Source organism: Rana temporaria, chromosome 7 (genome assembly GCF_905171775.1).
Source record: "Rana temporaria chromosome 7, aRanTem1.1, whole genome shotgun sequence".
NCBI classification, from domain to species: Eukaryota; Metazoa; Chordata; class Amphibia; order Anura; family Ranidae; genus Rana; species Rana temporaria.
In genome coordinates this window covers 93,876,343-93,899,397 of record NC_053495.1, presented here as the reverse complement: position 1 = coordinate 93,899,397, position 23,055 = coordinate 93,876,343, and the positions used below count along the sequence as shown (strand labels likewise).

Genomic DNA, 23,055 nt, shown 5'->3' with positions numbered 1-23,055 from the left:
CGTTGGTATTACAAGTTATTACCACCAGATGTGTAAGCTGGCGCCATCTGGTGGTGGCCGTTGGTATTACAAGTTAAGCATTACAAGTTAAACAGCAATTCTAATGTAATTTTTCACTATTTTCACTGCCATCTTCTTCAAACCCCCAAACATTATATATATTTTTTATCCTAACACCCTAGATAATAAAATGGCGATCGTTGCAATACTTTCTGTCACGCCGTATTTGCGCAGCGGTCTTACAAGCGCACTTTTTTGGGAAAAAATTGCACTTTTTTTAATAAAAAAATAAGACAACAGTAAAGTTATCCCCATTTTTTTTTATATTATGAAAGATAATGTTACGCCGAGTAAATTGATACCCAACATGTCACGCTTCAAAATTACGTCCGCTCATGGAATGGCGACAAACTTTTACCCTTTAAAATCTCCATAGGCGACATTTAAAAAATTCGACAGGTTGCATGTTTTGAGTTACAGAGGAGGTCTATGGCTAGAATTATTGCTATCGCTCTACCAATCACGGCGATACCTCACATGTGTAGTTTGAACACCGTTTACATATGCGGGCGCTGCTCACGTATGTGTTCGCTTCTGCGCGCAAGCTCGTCGGGATGGGGCGCGTTTTATGGCTCCTAACTTTTTTAGCTGGCTCCTAGATTCCAAGCAAATTTGTCAACCCCTGCACTATGGCTGTAACGAAATGTACATGTGCCTTTTATTCTACACTTGTTTTGTTAAAGTGCAAGTAAATATAAAACACCTTAAAGTGGTTGTAAACCCAAATGTTACACTTTGTATTAAGACATGTATATTTACACCCCCATGCGTCGCTCTCTTTGTTTTTTTCCTTACCTCCTTCCTTCTCTGGATATCGCCGATATCCCGAGTGGTGACGTCACTCCGCGCATGCGCCGTCTGATAGCTAGACCGGCCAGCCGAGACCATGCCGGACAAAATCTCTGTTCATGTCGGGGCTGCGTCATTTCCTGCTGTTGACGTCAGCCCCCGACATCGCGCGATGGTTTGCGGTGTGATCCCCTCCCCCGCAGAGGCTCATGGATGTTTACCTTGTGACTCCTACGTCACAAGGTATGAAGGAGGAAGACGGCGCAAGATTCCAGAGTGGGAAGCCTGGATTACTGATTAGCTGCTACACGATTGGTGGCCCAGCATCTGCAGCATGCTCCGGAAGCTCTGATAACAGCTTCCTGGCATACGCTGTGAGGAGCTTCTCTTCGTTTCCATAGTAACCGGAAACGAAGAAGAGGCTTGAATATTTGCCGTGCGGGATTACAGCCATCGTAATCAACTGTGGGCGGAAGTTTTCACTGTAGCAGACGCGGAAGACCACAAGAACAATGGCGCCGGCATAGTAGAAGAAAGAGACTTCACAAAGGTAAGGATTTAAACCATAAAAAGAATAGTGACATTTACTAGATAAAGATCGATGGATGCAGCGGGACACTGGCTTTAAGAAGATGTTACTCGTTAGGGGAGTAGATGGGGGTTTACAACCGCTTTAAAGGAAAAGTCCAGCCTGAGCTTTTTAGGCTGGGCTTCTCCTATGGGTCACAGAAGGGCAATTCGTTTTGCACTCCTGTGACCCGTTTTCAGCAGAGATCGGTCTGAAGTCTGCTCTCCGCTGACGTCACTGCCAACAGTCGGGGCAGCACGTCATCACGACTTGCCAAATCGGGATCTGCCAGCTACCCTGATTGATGGCAGTCACAGCATATCAGCAAGACGCTGAGACAGCCTCTCCCCGCCCCTCCACTGCTCAGCTCTCCAATGAGCGTGGAGAAGCAGAGAGTAAAGACGCTGACTGACAGTCAGCGGCTTTCCTCTTGGGGATCTTTGAGAACCGAGCCAGCGGCGATCTTCGGTGGCTCGGTTCTCAGTGCACAGACAGGGAGGGACAGATGGAGCAGTGGTCTGATGCTCCATCCACCGAGGTAAGTATGAATCCCAAAAAAACTGGAAACCCATACTTCTCCTTTAAGGCTTAATGTACACGGGACATTTTACAACCTCTCCTGAATGATTTAACTTGACAGGTAGTAAACAATGTTTAAAAATGGCAGTTTTGCCACGTTTACATGCCACGTTTGTATTTAGAAGCGTTTTTTTTTTTTTCAAACAGTCAGAAATTAACCACTACAATACCGGGCATTTACACCCCTTTCCAGCCCAGGCCAGTTTTCAGTGCTGTAACATTTTGAATGACAATTGCAACACTGTACACAAATAGAGCTTTTTTTGGTGGTATTTGATCACCTCTGTGGTTTTTATTTTTTGCGCTATAAACAAAAGAAGAGCGACAAGTTTGAAAAAAACACAATTAGCCAGATTCAGCAAGACTGGCATAACTTTGAGGCGGCATAGCGTATCGCATATACGCTACGCCGCCGTAAGTCAGAGAGGCAAGTGCTGTATTCACAAAGCACTTGCCTCCTAAGTTACGGCGGCGTAGCGTAAATGGGCCGGCCTAAGCACGCCTAATTCAAATGTGAAAAAGGGAGGCGTGTTTTATGTAAATGACTGGTGACCCGACGTGATTGACGTTTTTTACGAACGGCGCATGCGCTTACGCTTACATTTACGACAGGGTAGATTCAGAGTTACGACGGAGTATCTACTGATAAGCCAGCGTAACTCTACGTGAATCTAGCTAAATATCTTTTACTTTTTTCTATAATAAATATTACAAAAAATATATATATATATAATTGTTTCCTCAGTTTAGGCCTATATGTATTCTTCTACATATTTATGGTAAAAAAAAAACGCAATAAGCGTGTATTGATTGTTTTGCGCAAAAGTTATAGTGCCTACAAAGTAGGGGATAGATTTATGGTATTTTTTTTTTTTTTACTAATAATGGCGGCGATCTGCGATTTTTATCGTGACTGTGACATTGCGGCAGACATATCAGACACTTTTGACACTATTTAGGGACCATTCACATTTATACAGCGATCAGTGCTATAAAAATGTAAACGAAACACGGCCAAACGCGAGTTACCTCGTTTACAAGCTGCATACATCTCAAGTCTCCCGTGAGGTGCGGGAGTCTACCGCATTTCTGTGGCGGCTCACGCACACCCGCAAGCGCCTTGCGATCTCTCAGTGCGGCGGGGAACAGCTGTGAACAGCGATCTCCTTTGTATAGATTTTTAGATGCCAGCCGCTTCTCCTCTCCCTCCCGCGGCTGTCAGCTAAAAAGCTATACAAGGAAATCGGTGTTCACAGCCATTTTCTGCTGCCGCACCAATCATTACCTGCTGTTCTGTGTGCTCCTCCCCCAGCCCCCTCTGCGTCTTTCTCCGCCGGCCCCATGTTCAACTCTGCCACTCCTGTCCTCCTTCTCTCCCCCCCCCTCATCCCCCGCAGTCGGCTCCCCTCCTCTCCCGCTGGCTGCGGGGGGATTTGTCAGGAATTGGACACAGTGAGCGAGATCGCTCCTGTGATAACCGAGCAGAGTAAACTGTGTGTTCCTCTTGTTAGTTTATGAATAAACAGAAGCCTCTGTCTCCTGTTCATTCATCTTTAGTGCTGAGAAAGGGACTGGGGAATGTGTCCTCAGTTCCTTTGTCTGTCTCAAAGGGGAGATGTCAGGGGTCTATTTAGACCCCTGACATCTCACCAAAGCCCCCCCCCCCCCCCCGAAAGAAAAAAGATTAAAAAAAAAGTGTAAAACAATAAAATAAACTACTGACACCACTCTCCCCTGCCCTGCCAACACTTTCCACTGCCCCAACCCCCTCCCCCCAAAAAGCATTGTAAATTTTATTTTTTTAAAAACAAATTGAATTGTAAAAAAAAATATTTATTAAAAATAAAAAAACTACTGACATCGTCCAGTGACACATAACACCCACCTACCCCCCACCCCATGAAGCTCCACCTCCTTAAAATTAGTTTTTGCAGGTTGGGATGTCTGAAGCTGTCCGAATTCCTCTCAACATCTGTCCTGACACCATTTATTTTCTTTTCAAAAACAAGCTTCTAAAACGAACTGCCTATAAACAACCCTGCGTACATGTACTGATAAGATAACAGAGGAGAGAAAAAATGCCCACCTGCTCCGTCCGTTTACCAGCAGCAGTGCACATGAGGCCTATATGGTACATTTATAAAACATAAGTCTGTGCTTTACAAATGTGTTCAAAGCTTTCCTGTTTTGGGATCCTGAAAATCAGCACCCCATTAAAATAGGAAGTAAAAAGGCCAGCAGAACCCAGTCATGTGACCTGTCTAAGTTGGATGACTATGCTTTGGCACCTTTGCAGCTATGGGTGCCCCACCTGTGGCCCTCCAGACTTGTTGCAGAACTACACGTCCCATCAGGCATTGCAAGACTGACAGTTGCAAGCATGACTCCCAAAGGCAGAGGCATGATGAGACTTGTAGTTCCGCAATGCTGGAGGGCCACAGAGACTGAAGCACCTTCTGAATCTCCTCCACAGGGCGGGCTCAGACTAATCTGTTCACGGTTTAGCCGAGGAAAGTGCACGTCAAGCAACCAAGCCATTAGCATTAGTGATGTCCAGTTCATGAACGAATCATTCTTTTGAATCGGTTCTTTTCAGTGAACTGAGTGACTCGATTCATCTGAGTGAACTGAATCGTTTGGAATGGTTCTCTGTGCACTCAATACAAAGCATAGCAGAGCAGGCCTGGTAATATGATCCTAGAGTGAGAGAGCTCGGCCCCTCCCTGCAACCAATCAGCTCAAGGCACAGAGACACTCAGGAACTGCATACAAGTCAGTCATGAGTACACACAGTACACCGAGTTAAAGAACCAAACGAGTTAAAGAATCATATGAGTTAAAGAACCGTACGAGTTACTGAGTGAGTTGAAGAACCATAGGAGTTACTGAGTGAGTTGAAGAACCATAGGAGTTACTGAGTTGAAGAATCATACGAGTTGTTAGAATACAGTACACTGAAATACCAGGAGTCACCACCAGTAAATCAATGATCAGGTAGCAGAAATACACTACAGACTGCTTTAAAGACAGAGAGGGCAAAGAGTCAGGATAAGAAGATCTCCTCATTCAGATTAATTCTTTAACCCTTTAGTATTTAGTTGGCTTTTATCCTAAAAGAGATATGTATGTTAAAAGGGACAGACATCCCTTCTGGGACATGTGTCTAATTTAGTAGCTGTTTAACTGATTTTTTTTCCCATTAAACAATAAAGAAACCCCTTTGGGGCACTTTGTAATATAGGTAGTTATAACAGGTAGTACAGGACATTCATTGACCATAAATTATATTTCTAGAATTATTGCAGTCACTCAGACGTTTGTGGTGACACCTAACGCGTGAAGCAATTATCGTTTATGTACACATGCATGCCCTACGCATGTTTATTCATATGCAGATATCGGGGTCAGTGGGGATGGTTTTAGTTATTTTGTTTATTTTTTCACTTAACAAGCCCCTATGTCAAGGGTGCTCAACCCGTGGCCCTCCAGCTGTTGTGGAACTACCAGTCCCATCATCCCTCTGCCTTTGTGAGACATGTGTGTAACTATCATCCTTGCAATGCCTTGTGGGACTTGTAGTTCTGCAACAGCCGGAGGGCTACAGGTTGAGCATCCATGCCCTATGTGATAGTTTTTTTGAAGTGACAGGTTCTCTTTATTGCTTTTGCATTCTGATGGGCCAACGTCACAGTTAAAATGGCTAGCCATCAGATTTGTCCGTAGTCTTTACAGTGCATAATGAGGCCCCTTTCACAGTTGTGCGACTTGTCCTACGACTTGGGACTACAAAGTCATCCATATCTGTGTGTCTTCAAGTCGCAGCGACTTCAAAGTAGTCACTGCACTACTTTGGTCCGAATTTGATGCGACTTGAGGCAGAAACCTCAAGATTACATAGGTATTGCTTCAAGTTGCATCAAAATCGCATCAAAGTCACTGTAAAAATCGTGGCAAAAATTGCACGACTTTCAAGTCGCAGAAGCGTGAAAGGAGCCGAACGATTGTATTTTACTACCGTGGGTACTTTGCCCGCCCACACTAGTAAAATCCGATAATTTTTCCCTGGGCATGCGCTGTGAAGTCTACGGAAAAATATGATGGCTAGCAATGTTAACTGAAGTTGGCCCATCACATGCACAAAAACCTGCTTTTAATTTACACAGCTTTTTGTGCATCACCAAAATTGATGACGCTGTCTAATCTGACAAATTGTGGTCTGATACAATAGGATTGTGCTCTGAGCAAGGAACTAAATACAAGTAAATGTCCCCCCAGGACCTGCAAACCTTCTGTGAAGAATCGTTCTTCTGATTCTAATCATTTAAGGTTGAGTGAGAGCTTTGGTTCACTTGCTTGTCAGTAGACTCAGCAAGTGAATCGAAGAATCGATTCATTGAATCGGTTCATTTCAGTGAGTGACTCGAAATGAACCGATTCAGTTAAAAGAGTCGAACTTCCCATCGCTAATTAGCATGAAGTTTGAGACAGTAGAGTCAGCCGTAACGCACATGCGCAATATCGGCGACGGAGAGGCCCACAGGAGCGAGCACGCAGGCAGGGCAGGGAGTACCCGCATGTTGCCGTACACGCGCTTTTTTGCGCACACTCTGTCGGGGCGGAAGTGACCGTGACACGAGCACTGTAAAGGCCGGGATTTTGTCGTATTGGTAATGGCTGCAGCTATGGATGTGGATGTGCCCAGCGGAGCTAATAGCAGTGCTAGCAAAAAGCGGTTTGAGGTGAAAAAGGTAGGTGAACTTTTATCGAATGTCATGGAACCTCATCTCCTGGCCCCAGTGCTGAGAGCGGGTGTGATCACGGCTCCTGTGTGGATGATCGGTCAGGTGGGATGTCACAAGAGACGCAGATCACATTTGATCTTATTTATACATTGTTCACAATTCGCCCTGCTCCTGTAAACTGGAAATCCAGTGTAGTAATTTAATACCAACTGGTGTTGGCTAATTGAGTGCACAACTTTTTACATTATAATCCCCCATTCACACTACTAATGTGGAGCCTTAGAAATACCTCGTACTTCTGGGTATGTTGGATCACGTGACTTACCCCAAGTGACCATGCAATCTGTGCTGCTGGATGCCATCATCCTGTGTATGTCATGACTCCAGAAACGTTATAGTTCAGGCTTTCCTTTCTCTACCCACTGATGAAGGCAAGCTCTGTGGAGGGATAAGTTAGAGTCCCCCCCCCAGTGGGAACCATTGGTTCCTGCTGTCAGTGGGCCAATGAGGAGCAAGCAAGTGGATTGGGGCTGTGGGGCTATGTATGTTTTGCTCACACTAAATGTCTGTAGTTATCCCAGTTTGATATATTCTGTTTTTTTCCCACTAACATACCAACTAATTTGACAATGTTTTTTTTTTTTTTTCCAGTGGAATGCAGTTGCTCTTTGGGCCTGGGACATTGTAGTTGACAATTGTGCCATCTGCAGAAACCATATTATGGACTTGTGTAAGTAGCATGCTATGCTTGGGTTTACCAGCCTAATTGTGAAAATAATTTAACATATATTGTTCACGTTTATATTTTTTACCAGTAGTAATTTGCAACACATTAAATGTTCATCGGTGACCAACATTATTAAAGCGGAGGTCCACCCTTGGAGGCATTGCAAGGCTGACAATTACAAGTACGACTCCCACAGGCAGAGGCATGGTGGGACTTGTAGTTTTGCAACAGCTGGAGGACTGCCAGTTTGAGACCCCTGGCCTACAGGTATGGCATAACCCCTTTCTGCTGGCACTATAGCCAAAAGACGGGGGCGTGCTCTGTGACCGCTGTGTCCTTTGGACACAGCTGATCGCAGTGAAAGGCCAATCACGGTGGCCTTTTACCATGTGATCAGCTGTCACATGTAAACTGTCTTTATGGTAGGAAAGGAGAGCCAATAACCAGCAAAGCTGACAGGGCACAGTGAGTACGTTGTTTACACTGTGATAAGGTCACTGATCATCAATGCACTCACCCCCATCAAAAATATGTCTTTTTCGTTTCTTTAGCAAAAATAAACCCAGTGGTGATTAAATGCCACAAAGAGAAAGTGGCTTCCACCACTGAAAGGTGAAAGTGCCTGGTATTGAAGTGGTTAATGAACATTTTACAAAGGGGTGTATGTGGGTGTTTTTTTTTTTTTTTTTTTACCACTGGAAAAGCTTCAGGTCTGTGTCAGAAAACCATTTACAACCAATGGTCCGCTTTGTTTGTGCAAGAGTGTTGGTCGAAAGCTCTTCTAGGCAGTGGTCCTTCCCTAGACTGGTAAGTTCTGACTCGTCTCATGTGCTGTCCTGAAAGACGACCCTAAAATAAAAATATACTTCACTAGCTTACTTTAATTATGATTAAACAATTTCTAAAACATTTTTTTTTTTTTACATGCCTGAAAATCCCTGTTGCTATGCAGAATTCCTAATCTGCCCTCTTCCTGGACCGCAGTCTTTCTCCTCTTCAACCTAAGCCGCACAGACTCCTGGGAAAGGAGTGTCATAATTTCTCAGGAGACTGTGCGCTCCTCTGTGCCTCTGTTATCTACGTTGTCATAACAACGGGGCGGGAAGTTCCTCCGACGCCCCCCCCCCATTGTCATGACAACGGCATAAACGACCTGCGCTACGAGAGGCGCTCTATTGCGCACGCCACAAAGGGAAGAAAAAAATGTTCTGGGCTTCGGATGCCCACACATAGAATGGCAACGGCCACAGAATAACGAGCAGCAAACAAGGCAAGTGTTAAATATATTCACAGATCGTTTTGCGATATATTAGTATATTTAATGTTGTGTTAAGTGTATTTCAATTTAACTGGCAAAAAAAATAAAATTATGACCAAAACCCCGCTCTAAGAAAAGCCGAGTTAGACTCTTTTCCTGAGAGTCTTCCAGGACCGCCAGATTCCCACCCGGTTATGTGTATTGTACTGCATGCTACTAACTGACATTTTCACCTATCACCTTCCAGGACGACACACCTGAGATGAGGGCTCCTCCCCACAGGAAACAATCAATTGACAGCTTGTTATAAGTCCCCACCCTTCCCCCTTGATCCCCAGTATTGATTGTGTTTCTCCCGAACACAGCGACATTATAGACCACAATTGCTAGAAGGTTGACACCGTCAATCTTTCTATCTTAACCACTTAAGACCCGGACCAATATGCAGCTAAAGGACCTCGCCCCTTTTTGCGATTCGGCACTGCGTCGCTTTAACTGAGGATTGCGCGGTCGTGAGACATGGCTCCCAAACAAAATTGGCGTCTTTTTTTTTTTTTCCCCACAAATAGAGCTTTTTTTTTTGGTGGTATTTGATCACCTCTGCGGTTTTTATTTTTTGCGCTATAAACAAAAATAGAACGACAATTTTGGAAAAAATGCAATATTTTTTACTATAATAAATATCCCTAAATAATATAATAAAAAAACTTTTTTTTTTTTTCCCCTCAGTATAGGCGGGTACGTATTCTCCTACCTATTCTTGGTAAAAAAAAAACACTAAGCATTTAACGATTGGTTTGCGTAAAATTTATAGCGTTTACAAAATAGGGGGTAGTTTTATGGCATTTTTATTAATAATTTTTTTTTTTTACTACTAATGGCGGCGATCAACGATTTTTTTCGTGACTGCGACATCATGGCGGACTCATTGGACAATTTTGGCACATTTTTGGGACCATTGTCCTTTTCACAGTAAAAAGTGCTATAAAAATGCATTGATTACTGTGAAAATGACAATGGCAGTTTAGGAGTTAACCACTAGGGGGCGCTGTAGGGGTTAAGTGTGACCTTATATGTGTTTCTAACAGTAGGGGGGCGGGGCTGGACGTGTGACGACATTGATTGTCTTTCCCTATATCAGGGAACAGATGATCACTGACATTGCCACAATGAAGAACGGGGAAGGTGTGTTTACACACATCTCTCCCCGTTCTTCAGCTCCTGTGACCGATCGCGGGATACCGGTGGCGATCGGGTCCGCGGGTGTCACGGGCTCTTAAAGGCGACGTGCCTGTGCCCAGCCGTGCCATTCTGCCAACGTATATGTGCAGGAGGCGGTCCTTAAAGGATCAGTAAAGGGAAAAAAAATAACTTCTTTTACCTTATAGCAGTCCTGCTTTCATGTCCTCATTGTTCGTTTTTGCTTAGAAGTTCCTGAAATCTTTTGGTGACCTCCACACTTCCTGCTTGTCTGGCTCCTTATTAAAAAACAAATGGGAGCTTTTCACTGTGGTCCAGATGTGCTCGTCCCCGTCCTTTGAACTACAGCACTGCGTGAACGTGAACCAGAGACTTCAAGGGGGTGTGAGCATTCTGTGTCTAAAAGACCATAGTACCTCCTCCCTTTGAATAACTTTTGTTTCTTTCCCCTGCACTGCCCCACCTGGACCCCGCCCCCTTGCTTTCTGAACAAGCACATAAGAACACACTGAGTCTGTCTCTGAGCATCAGAAGGGGGCGGTTTTTAGTGGGCGGTTTATTCAAATATTGAGAACGAGCTCTCGTGCCCGTTTATTTAAACTGCGCATGCGTGATGCACAAAGCATACCGAGAAATGTAGTTCAATGCACTACGGCGACGTCAATCACAAGGACGAGCGCCGAGAACCAGGAAATAAGAAGCAGAAATGAAACTCGAAACCACAGGTAGGTTAGATGATCGATTCTAAATTACTTTTTAAATGTTTTTTAACCACTTCCCGACCGCCTCATGTAGATATACGTCGGCAGAATGGCACGAACAGGCACATCAACGTACCTGTACGTGCCTGCCTAGACGTGGGTCGGGGGTCGGGTTCCCTCGGGGAGCGATCCAGGACGACGGCGTGGCTATTTGTTTATAGCCGCTCCGTCGCGATCGCTCCCCGGAGCTGAAGAATGGGGAGAGCCGTATGTAAACACGGCTTGCCCGTGCTTCACTATGGCGCTGCATCGATCGAGTGATCCCTTTTATAGGGGAGACTCGATCGATGACGTCATTCCTACAGCCACACCCCCCTACAGTTGTAAACACACACTAAGTGTACACTAAATCCTACAGCGCCACCTGTGGTTAACTCCCAAACTGCAACTGTCATTTTCACAATAAAGAATGCAATTTAAATGCATTTTTTGTTGTGAAAATGACAATGGTCCCAAAAATGTGTAAAAATTGTCCGAAGTGTCCGCCATAATGTCGCAGTCACGAAAAAAATCGCTGATCGCCGCCATTAGTAGTAAAAAAAAAAAAAAATTTTTTTATAAAAATGCAATAAAACGATCCCCTATTTTGTAAACGCTATATTTTGCGCAAACCAATTGATAAGCGCTTATTGCGATTTTTTTTTTTTTTTTTTTTTTTTTTTTTTTTTTTTTTTTTTTTTTTTAAATGGGTAGAAAAATACGTATCGGCCTAAACTGAGGGGGAAATTTTTTTTTTATATGTTTTTGGGGGATATTTATTATAGCAAAAAGTAAAAAATATTGCATTTTTTTCAAAATTGTCGCTCTATTTTTGTTTATAGCGCAAAAAATAAAAACTGCAGAGGTGATCAAAATACCACCAAAAGAAAGCTCTATTTGTGGAGAAAAAAGGACGCAAATTTTGTTTGGGAGCCACGTCGCACGACCGCGCAATTGTCTGTTAAAGCGACAGTCCCGAACTGTAAAAACACCTTGGGTCTTTAGGCAGCATATTGGTCCGGGGCTTAAGTGGTTAAAGGAATGAGTAAACTCTTCTGTCTGCATTCATTGCAGACTGACATTTTAGCCCAAATTTTTTTTTTTTTCCCTTTACTGATCCTTTAAGTGGTTAAATTCACAGGCTCTGAGATTTTATCTTTAAGAGCCCATGCCACCTAGATCCTGCATCTGAAGAGAAGGCAGGGGCATAGGTGGAGCAGACCTGCAGGTCAGTTGTATGATCCAGCTAGGATACCTTCATCACACACTAAGGAGTGGAGGTAACAAAAATTCAAGTCATAATCTGGCATTTAGCAGAAAGGCCTTGAAGGCAGGGGTCCCTCCCTAAAGTAGGCCTGTGGTTTCTTCATCCTCTCAGGTGTGCCGTCCTGGAAGGTGATGGGAGAAAACCTACGTTGGACTTACCGGTAATATTTCTACGAACCTTCCAGGACGGCGGGTCCACTTCCCGCCCTCTGTGGAGGGAAAGATAAGCTGGTAAGTACCTATGTGGACAGTGTCCCTTGTGAACCAGTTCGGAATTACTTTATTTACATACTGGGGATTAAGGGGAAGGGTGGGGACTTATAACAAGCTGTCAATTGATTGTGTTTCCTGTGGGGAGGAGCCCTCTTCTCTCAGGTGTGCCGTCCTGGAAGGTTCGTAGAAATACTGTTACCGGTATGTCTAACGTAGGTTTTATGACAGTTGGAGGGGGTCTGACAAAAAAGCCCCAAGACCATCACACCAGGGTTGCCAACAGTCAGTAAATTTACAAACAGTTTGTAAAATCCGTAATTTTTGCATCTGTCCATAAATGTCCATTACGGGCATACAGACTACACGTCCATAATGGACATTTATGGACAGATGCAAAAATTACAGATTTTACAAACTGACTGTAAATTTACTGAAAGTTGGCAACCCTGCATCACACTTCCATGTTTAACAGTTGGTTTTGCATATTGAGTAACTACCTTTTTTCCCTCCTCAATGTTGTTCAAAGACCCTGTGTAACAAATAGAACATTTCAAATGTCGCATCTTTTGGCCCTATAACCGCCTTCTGGTGTTTTTGTAGTCCACTGGCAACAAGTCCCTTTTTTTTATTTTTTATTATTTTTTTTTGTTTCCCTAATTTGCAATTTCTGCTACGCACTAATTCGATATATGTGTGTGTGTGTGTGTGTGTGTGTGTGTGTGTGTTTTTTATTTTTTTATATATATTCCTTCAGTCTCTTCTCGCTACTGTTTCAATTTACCCCATGTCCTACTCCTATAAAGGCCATGATTTTCCATACACTGCATAGATGATGGCCTGAAATAGTTTATACTGTTTGGAATGCATGGCACTGTAATATTAACCACTTAAGGACCCCTTCAAGCCGATATACGTCGGCAGAATGGCACGGCTGGGCACAATCACTTACCTGTAGTGTCTCTTTAAGCTCAGCCGTGGTCCTAAGCTCCATGACTGCGGGACCCGATCCCCGCTGGTGTCCCGCGATCGGTCACCGGAGCTGAAGAACGGGGAGAGGTGTGTGTAAACACGCCTTTCCCTGTTCTTCACTTCACTCTGTTCCCTGATATAGGAAAAGACGATCAATGACATCACACGTCCAGCCCCGCTGCCCTACAGTTAGAAACACGTATGAGGTCACACTTAACCCCTACAGTGCCTCCTAGTGGTTAACTCCTAAACTGAAATTGTCATTTTCACAGTAAACAATGCATTTTTATAGCACTTTTTGCTGTGAAAATGACAATGGTCCCAAAAATGTGTCAAAATTGTCCGATGTGTCCCCCATAATGTCGCAGTCACGAAAAAAATCGCGGATCGCCGCCATTATTAGTAAAAAAAAAAATATTAATAAAACCAATAAAACTATCCCCTATTTTGTAAACCAATCGATAAACGCTTATTTTTTTTTTATTTTTTTACTAAAAATATGTAGAATACGTATCGGCCTAAACTGAGGGGGGGGGGGGGATCGTTTTTTTTATATATTTTTGGGGGATATTTATTATAGCAAAAAGTAAAAAAATAGCATTTTTTTTCAAAATTGTTGCTCTATTTTTGTTTATAGCGCAAAAAATAAAAACCGCAGAGGTGATCAAATACCGCCAAAAGAAAGCTTTATTTGTGGGGAAAAAAAGGGCGCTAATTTAGTTTGGGAGCAACGTCGCACGACTGCGCAATTGTCAGTTAAAGTGACGCAGTGCCGAATCGCAATAAGGGGTAAGGTCCTTAACCTGCATAATGGTCTGGGTCTTAAGTGGTTAAACAAAATTGCATCATCGTAAAGGAATGATTTGCTCAGATTACAAAAATAGGAAATATTCCCCTTTATTTTTGGGGGATTTGTCATGGAATGAGATGTTTGCATAGCTGCCTTCTGTTCTTTACTGTGCTACCTGAAATAACTCAAAGATAAGTGGTATTTACTGGATATGAACTGCTTAACCACATCCCACCCGGCCACTGCATATATATGGCAGGGTGGGCACTTCAGGAACGTCCCTCAGTAGGAGGGGATCGCACAGCCCCCGATGGCTGCAGGGGAGTGAAGGGAGCACTGACAACGGCTGGAATATGGGAGCCTACGAGTGAAGTCGCAGCTCGCGGAATTTTCAACAGTCGAGTGCTTCCCCCCCCCCCCCCCCCCCCTGCAGTCTACAGCGTACTGACACTGGGAATCGTGTAAGTATACACTCCAGCACCCCCCCCCCCCCAACACAGTTGGGCAATATGAGTAGTAGGAGGGAATTTTTTTTAAGGCTAGTTAGTGTTGGGCTGGAATTTTACTTTAATGGTCTTGTTAAAGCAGAACTAAATCCATAGTTACATAGTTAGTCAGGTTGAAAAAAGACACAAGTCCATCCAGTTCAACCACAAAAAAATAAAAAAACAAAATAAAAAACACAGTAAAATCCTATACACCCAACTCCATACCCACAGTTGATCCAGAGGAAGGCAAAAAACCCCAGCAGAGCATGATCCAATTTGCTACGGCAGGGGAAAAAATTCCTTCCTGATCCCCCGAGAGGCAATCGGATTTACCCTGGATCAACTTTACCTACAAATCTTAGTACTCAGTTATATTCTGTACATTTAGGAAAGAATCCAGGCCTTTCTTAAAGCAATCTACTGAGCTGGCCAGAACCACCTCTGGAGGGAGTCTGTTCCACATTTTCACATCAATCCATTGATTTAAGTTTACCAAAACTGTTCCTTTCAAGGCGTGCCTGGTGTCATAACTGATCATGTTCAGCATCATGACCACTCCAGATCAAATGGAGGGTAAGATGGCAGCTTCCTTGGTTGTAAAGAATGGGAAGAGCATTGAGTTCCTATTAAATTAACCATTTTTAGCTTTTTTCTTATTGACAAGGAATTTGTTTAGTTTTTAGGCATACTAAATACAAAATCTCTATTCTTTTCGTTTAATGTGTGTAGGTATAGAATGTCAAGCCAATCAAGCATCTGCTACCTCTGAAGAGTGTACTGTGGCATGGGGAGTATGCAATGTAAGTACTTTTTATCATGATCATTTACAGTATTACAACCAGGCTCCTGAGCTTCCCCAATGTAATTAAGGTAGAACTCCGGTCAAAACCTTACTGAGCTTAAATATTCTTTCACCCCATTCTAAGCCCTATACTAACTAGCCTCTAAGGGAAAGATCTGTATATTTAACTAATCTATGGGTGCTCTAATCTGGTCATATGATCTACCCAGCACTTGCTTTCAGGGGAGAGGAGGGAGCAGCAACATTGGCTACAATGCCTGGGCGGTGACGTCACCCATTTACTTACTATGGGGCATCTGTCTGCTCTCCATCCTCCCTGAAGCTGGTACTGGAAGGCAATCGCGTGACTGGACCAGAGCTCCCATAGATGGGTAAGTATACAAATCTATCATTTACATGATGGTTAGTATAGGGTTTAAGCTTAGTTTTGACTGGACTCCCACAGTTTTTTATTTTTTTTATTTTTTGCTATCTATATTTCATTGTGGAAATATATTTCCTGTCCCATAGCCAAAACAGGTAGTGAGAGGAAATCCAACCCTAGTAACCCCATTGGATGATTTCCCCCTCTATTTTCTGGGGACAACACCAAATTCTGGATTTTCTTTCATTGCACTTTTGATGCAATATAGAGAGGATGAATCTCCTTAACAGGAGCAATAAAGACTTGACAGGTTGTTGTTGTTTTTTTTTTTTTTTTTAAACCACCACCACTCTGTATAAAACACACACACTTTTTTCCTTTAGCTATACTTCAAGTCTGAAATATCAATATATACCGTATTAAAATAAAGATTTCAGAAATAGTAGTGTTAATAGTTTATTTTTATTAATTACGGAAATGGTAAGCAAATTGACAGAAGAAAAATACAAATCAATATTTGGTGTGGACCACCCTTTGCCTTCAAAACAGCATCAGTTCTTCTAGGTACACTTGCAAACAGTTTTTGAAGGAACTCAGCAGATAGGTTGTTCCAAACATCTTGGAGCACTAACCACAGATCTTCTTCTCTCGCCATTAAATTTCAGACACTTGATGTTGCAATCGGGGCTCTGTGGGGGCCAAATCATCACTTTTAGGGCTCCTTGTCCTTCCGTTGTTGCCATTTTTCTGCACCCCAGTGCCTGTATTTTCATACATAGTTGAGTCACTTAGCCTTGTTTCCACATCCTGTGCATGGGAACTGAGGTGCAGAAAAATGGCAGCAAGTGCTCTGGACTGATGAGTTAAAATTTTGAAATATTTGACTGTAGCAGGAGGCAGTTTGCTCACAAAGGGCTGGGGAGCTTTACATGAGTGCTGCAGGCAACAGTGAACCATGGTGGAGGTTCCTTGCAAGTTTGGGGCTGCATTTCTGCAAATTAAGTTGGCGATATGTTCAGGATCAATACTGACAAAGACTTCATTGCAAAAAAGAATACGGAGCCCTGGAAGTGATGGTTTTGCTGCCACTGATCTCAACATTGAGTCTATCTGGGAATACACAAAAAAACTAAAGGATTTGAGGCAGCCTACATCCACAGAAGATCTGTGGTTAGTCATCCAAATTTTTCGAACCAACTACCTGCCAAGTTCCTTAAAAAAATTTGTACTTGGAAGAATTGATGCCGTTTTTTTAAAGACAAAGGATGGTGTATTTCTCTTCTGTTTATTTACTTTCCATTTTGTTAATTGATAAAAAATAAACTAACACTACTTTTTCTGAAAGCATTCCTAATTGCATAGTAGGTGAGGTTGAAAATAGACACAAGTCCAACCTATGTGTGTGATTATGTCAGTACAGTGGAACCTCGGATTACGGGCATAATTCGTTTCAGGAGAATGCTCGTAATTCAAAGTACTTGCATATTAAAGTGAGTTTTCCCATTGAAGTCAATTGAAAGGAAAATAATTTGTTCAGCATTGACTTCAATGGCATGCAATACCGCATGCGGCCAGAGGTGGGGGGTGCCGGAGAGCCTTGGAAAGGCCTGAGGACACCTAGGCTGACCTCGGAAAGACTCTGTTCCCGGAGTTTGCTGAGGTCAGTCGAGCTGTCCTCTGGCACCGTTTGGAAACGCACGAAAAGGCAGTCTGCTGTGATCGGCACCGCTCGGCTCCGGCGCCCCCCCACCTCAGGCCAAACCCTCTACGCAGTTTAAGGTTGAACCTCTTTTTCTTCTAATTTTCTTATTTTAATGGGTGGCCATGTGTCTTGAACTCGGCAAAAAAATGTTTTATCCCTTTTGCGGGGTCACCAGTATGGTGTTTTGTAAATTTTAAATCCTATTCCCCTCTCAAGCGTCTCTTCTCCAGAGAGAATAAGTTCAGTGCTCGCAAACCTTTCTTCATAACTAATATCCTCCAGACCCTTTATTAGCTTTGTTGCCCTTCTTTGTAGTCGCTCCATTTCCAGTACATCCTTCCTGATAACTCATTTGCCATGTAGTTGCCCACCCAATTAATTTGTTCAGATCTTCTTGCAATGTTTCCAATTCGCAGGAGTATTCATACCCCCTTTAAAATTTTCCGCATTCTGTAATGTTGCAACCAAAAATTTAAATGCATTTTATTGGGATTTTATGTGATGGACCAACACAAAGTGGCACATAATTGTCAAGTGGAAGGAAAATTATAATTTTTTTTTTTTTACAAATAAGTTTGTGAAAAATGTGGCGTACAGAAGTCACCTAATTGGTAATTGCATGTAATTTAAGTCTTGGTATAAATACAGCTGTTCTGTGAAGCCCTCCGAGGTTTGTTGGCGAACAAACTGCATCATGAAGGTCAGGGATAAAGTTGTGAATGAGTTTAAAGCAGGGTGAGGTTCTAAAAAATGATCCCAAGCTTTGAACATCCAACAGAGCACTGTTCAGTCCATTATCAAAGTGGAAAGAGTATGGCACAATTGCAAACCTACCCAAGACATGGCTGTCCACCTAAACTGACAGACTGGGCAAGGAGATCATTAATCTGAGAAGCAGCCAAGAGGCCCATGGTAACTCTGGAGGAGATGCACAGCTCAGGTGGGAGAATCTGTCCACAACTTTTAGTCATGCACTCCACAAATCTGGCCTTTTATGCAAGAGTGGCAAGAAGAAAGCCATAAGAAGTCCCGTTTGCGAAAAGCAAGTGGGGAATGCAGCAAACATGGGGAAGAAGATGCTCTGGTCAGATGAGAACAAAATGGAACTTTTTGGCCTAAAAGCAAAATGTTGTGTGCTGGGAAAACTAATGCTGCAAATCACCCTGAACACACCATCCCCACATTGAAACATGGTGGCAACATCATGTTGTGGGGATGCTTTTCTTCAGCGGGGACAGGGAAGCTGGTCTGAGTTGATGGGAAGATGGATGGTGCCAAATACAGGGCAATCTTAGAAGAAAACATGTTAGTCAGCAAAATACGAGACTGGGATACAATGGAATGGTTTAGATCAAAACATATTTGTGTTAGAATGACCCAAGTATGTCAGAGCTTGAGCTATTTTGTGAAGAATGGGCAAAAATGTCTCTCTCGATTTTCGAAGCTGGTAGAGAAATGCTAAGACTTGCAACTGTAATTGCAGGGAAAGGTATTTCCATAACGTATTGATTCTGGGTCTGAATACAAATGCACGCCACACTTTTCAGATATTTGTCAAATGTTAAACCATTTACAATTTTTCTTCCACTTCACAATTATGCGCCACTTTGTTGGTTTATTACATAAAAATCCAAATAAAACACCTTTTTGGTTGTAAAATGACAAAATGTGGAAAATTTCAAGGGGTATGAATTAGAGGTCGACGATATGGGTTTTTCTCTGGCCGATGCTGATATTTGGAAATCGGGGCGGCCGATATGTGTTGCCGATATTTTAGGCCGAATATTTTTTTTTTTTTTTCCTTCATCTCAAAAAACCTAGGGTGGAGAGGTGGGGTGAAGCCTGTCGGTGCCCACTGGTGCAGCCCATCAGTGCAGCCTATCAGTATCCATTAGTGCCCACCAGTGGGGCCTATCAGTGTCCATAAGTTCCACATCAGTGCCCACCAGTGCAGCCTATCGGTGTATATCAGTGCCAACCTGTGCCTCACATCAGTGCCCACCAGTACAGCCCAATGTTGTTCACTGCCACCTCATCAATGCCCACCAGCGGAGCGCTCCAGGCTCCGTTCAATCTCCTAGCCTAGCACAATAAAGTTCCATTTGTCCCTGGCCCTGACGTGCTGCCCCGCCTCTGCCTACAGTCCCCAGAATGCAGAGCGTGCCGGTAACAGCCAATCGGCGGCCGCCGCTGCCGACATCCTCCACTCTGGGGAAAAAAAACATCCCCCTGTTGGCTGCCGACTTCCTAAACTAAAAAAAGTCTGCAGCGGGCAGGCAGGCGGACAGATAATCGGCCTATTTTTCATTAATAATGCCGATATCTTTAAAAAGGCGGAATATCGGTCGACCGATGTATTGGTCGACCTAGTATGAATACCTTTTTCAAGGCGCTGTATCTGAGCATTTGGGCATTCATACTTATACTGAGTAAGGCCCAATGTACAAGCATCTGTACGTACCTGCTGATGGGTGTTCAATTGGGTAACTTTTTTTATAATCCCCAAAGTGTACCTATATACAAAATTATATTGGAGAAAGGTTAAAAACTGTTTGGATTGCTCCCTTCGCTCCTTTGCCATTCATAACTTGGCCTTGTGCATTGTTTGAATCAGTACAAGGCATATGAATGACAAAGGTGACGAGCGAGCAACCCCTGTGTTCAGTATACAGGGGAAAGCCTCCCGCAGAGAACCGGGAAGATCAGATCTCATTGTATGTAGTGTGGACTACAGTGATTTACAGCGGCCCTCCGGATATTGCATATAGACTCGTAACGTGTAACCAAGCTGGAGTTCACCATTAATTTTGGTTTGTTGCTATGGGTGCCAGGTTCTGTGTGTGTGTGTGTGTGTGTGTGTGTGTGTGTGTGTGTGTGTGTGTGTGTGTGTGTGTGTGTGTGTGTGTGTGTGTGGCATAGCTTTTTAATTTTATTTATATAACTTTTTTTTTTTTTTTCCCTAGCATGCATTCCACTTTCATTGCATCTCCCGTTGGTTGAAGACTCGACAAGTTTGTCCACTTGATAACAGAGAATGGGAATTTCAAAAGTAAGAAACAATGCAATACAATTTCTAATGCTACATTCCTTAGCGTAAACGTCCAAGACAAATTTTTTTTTTTTTTTTTTGCAACAATGTTTATGCATTATAAATTTCTTAATTGTACAGTACAGAATAACCGCTCTTTTAAGCCTTGGGAAGGGTTATATGCTGCCACCTTCTGGTGCCCCCCATGCCTAGCAGTCCTCCTATTCTTTTTCTGGTTCACCCACTACTACAGGATGTTCTGCACAATGACTGCATTAAGCGTGTACGCCTTCCAGGAGGTTTCAGAAGGTGTACCTGGTGGATCTGACTATTTCCTGACTCAACAAATTCCTTTATGGTGTACTTACCCAGCAGACAAATGGTTGAGGCACCGCGATTGTGGTGCCATTAGGAAGTTTTGCCGCAATTTGCAGATGTGGCGTCGCACTGATTAGGACAGTGTCATTGCCGACAATTGGCGGCAAATGCCTTCGATTTGAGATGCGATTTTACATGTGAAATCGCATCTCAAATCAAAGGAAATCGTACCCAGTGTGAACCTGGGCTTAAGCTGCTTTGCTAAAGTCTGGTTCAAATGCATCGCACGCAACTCTGGATAGATTTCGATGAATCCATTGGTACTCCAAAAAAAGCTTTTCCTAGTAGTCTTGTACTACAGTTATATGGCTTGGCAGCTTTCCTGCATCCAACTTCTTGCCTAGCACTCATGTCAGTACAGATGCAGAGGATCCTATGTCTGCAAATTTTTGGTCTATGGCGACTATTTTGTAAGAAACATTTAGAAACTATTGTTTTGATCGTGCATCTCTCATCCAAGAGTAACTAGACAACTTTTATTCAGAAAGCACCCTTGCTTAGTAGAAAGCTAATGTGCCCATGGCAAGTCTGCTGCTACTGGATGGTAAGCCAAGTCCTCCATTCAGTTTGGTAACCCTCTGTTACTAGGCCGACCTGTAACTTTTGCTTTGGGCACTGAATCCTGCATTAGGCACACACCTTGGAACTTTGTGTAGTTGTCTGCATGGTGCTATACAGGTCCAAGTCCGTGGTCCATTTCTTTTGTTTCTAGACCCTAAAGAACCCTTCCGTGGTATGCCCACTGTTATGGTAAAGCCTAGTCTCCTAACAGGCCCACAGACACGAATAAGGTAAGGCACGGTTTCCCTGTACATTGACCTATAGACCACCTGCGCACAAAGTGGATATATAGGCAGAGGAATTGAGTTATTTATGCTTGCTGCTAAATGGTATTCAGTTTGAAAACTATACATAGTTGACAGTCCAGCAAATTGGCAATGAATGTTGCTCCTGAAGACATTGGAATTTTAATTTAATAGTGCAAGTTAATAGTCCCTTCTGGAAATGCATTTCTAAGTAAACATTTCTGATTATTTTGTTTGTAAATTTTCAGTATGGTCTGTAGACAATATTTAACTTTTTTTTTTTTTTTTTTTCAATTTTTCAGGTATGGTCATTAATGGTGTGGACTTTGGGTGAAACGTGTTGGCTAATTTAAGGAAAAAGTTTTAAGTAGAAACCAGCTTTGTTCCTTCTCAGCGCTGGACATCTGTTTTTGTTTACTTTTTACCCTGTATTTTTCTCCTCTCTTAACCCCCCCCCCTTAAAAAAAAAAAAAAAAAAACTCCATTAAAGTTATTCCAGCTTAAGTCAAGTCTGTTTTATCTACATTCATTTTATCTGTGTTCATATGCTCTGATGTATTTATTGTACGTCACAGGAGACATAGGGAGATTTACTAAAACTGGTGCACAAGGAATCTGGTGCAGCTGTGCATAGTAACCAGCTTCTAGATTTTGTCAAAAGTTAATTGAAGAAGCTGATTGGTTGCTATGCACAGCTGCACTGAATTCTGTGTGCACTAATTTTAGTAAATCTCCCCCAGAGTGTCTTTATATTCTTTATTAGGGTTATGCTGCCACCATCTGGTGACTGGACACTGACAAACGATAGGAAGTCTGTTTCCACCCCTCACCATTAGGCAAGGCTTCAGCTTTTTGCTAGTGTCCGAAGGTGATGGCCATGACGGCTCTCTGCTCGAAAATAGCTAGCTTCTTCTCGGTTCCATCTGGGGTAAGGGGACTAACTTTTTCAGAACACATATCCTACAGCTTTTGAAAGCTCAGAGGAAAGGGTGATGCAGGCATGTAAGGGTGCCAGTCGGAAACCCTGTGCAATGATATTGTTTAATGAACCGCTCAGCTTTACAGGTTCAGGAAAGGGATCCCCATCTAGTGAGTAGAGTTCCTGAAGGCCCTCGGCAGAGCCTGTTGCGATGGTAAAGATTGGACCCCCCCCCCCCCCCCCCTTTTACAGGGTGGGACAAGGAAAGGTGATTTTTTTTTTTTTCCTCACTACCTCCATCCGCACCTTACAGACTAAGGTCCGTGCCCTGGAATACAAGGTGGACGACGCCGAGAACATGAACCGGAGGAACAATCTCCAGATGGTGGGCATGCCTGAAGGGGCAGAATCATTGGTCTTTGTGGAGGAGATGTTGATGTCCCTGTTGCCGACTGCCCAGTTCTCTCCGTATTTCCCTGTGGAGCGTGCCCTCCGGATCCTGGGCCCCTGGGCTCCAACCCATGCACCCTGATCTTCCGGTTGCTCAATTTTAGGGACCGAGATGAGATCCTCTGGGCGGCTGGCAGGGCCGGTGAACTGAAGTTCCAGAATGCTAGCCTGCTATTTTTCCCTGATTTATGCTATAGAGCAGGGATATGCAATTAGC

At 43.3% G+C, this 23,055-nt stretch overlaps 1 protein-coding gene across 1 annotated transcript; it reads left to right on the top strand.

The window, feature by feature from the left end:
• Nucleotides 1–6,585: 6,585 nt before the first annotated feature.
• Nucleotides 6,586–21,932, top strand: RBX1 (ring-box 1). The gene is made up of 5 exons (XM_040359669.1): nucleotides 6,586–6,744; nucleotides 7,390–7,468; nucleotides 15,119–15,189; nucleotides 20,221–20,306; nucleotides 21,772–21,932. Exons 1-5 carry the CDS (start codon nucleotides 6,667–6,669, stop codon nucleotides 21,782–21,784), a joined length of 327 nt encoding a protein of 108 aa, XP_040215603.1. The 5' UTR covers nucleotides 6,586–6,666; the 3' UTR covers nucleotides 21,785–21,932.
• Nucleotides 21,933–23,055: the final 1,123 nt, after the last annotated feature.

Excerpts from the sequence above, each read along its gene's own strand:
- RBX1 (XM_040359669.1), top strand. The coding sequence starts at position 6,667 with ATGGCTGCAGCTATGGATGTGGATGTGCCCAGCGGAGCTAATAGCAGT. Across the intron at positions 6,745-7,389 it reads AGCGGTTTGAGGTGAAAAAG|TGGAATGCAGTTGCTCTTTG; the intron begins GTAGGTGAACTT and ends TTTTTTTTCCAG. Across the intron at positions 7,469-15,118 it reads AAACCATATTATGGACTTGT|GTATAGAATGTCAAGCCAAT; the intron begins GTAAGTAGCATG and ends TAATGTGTGTAG.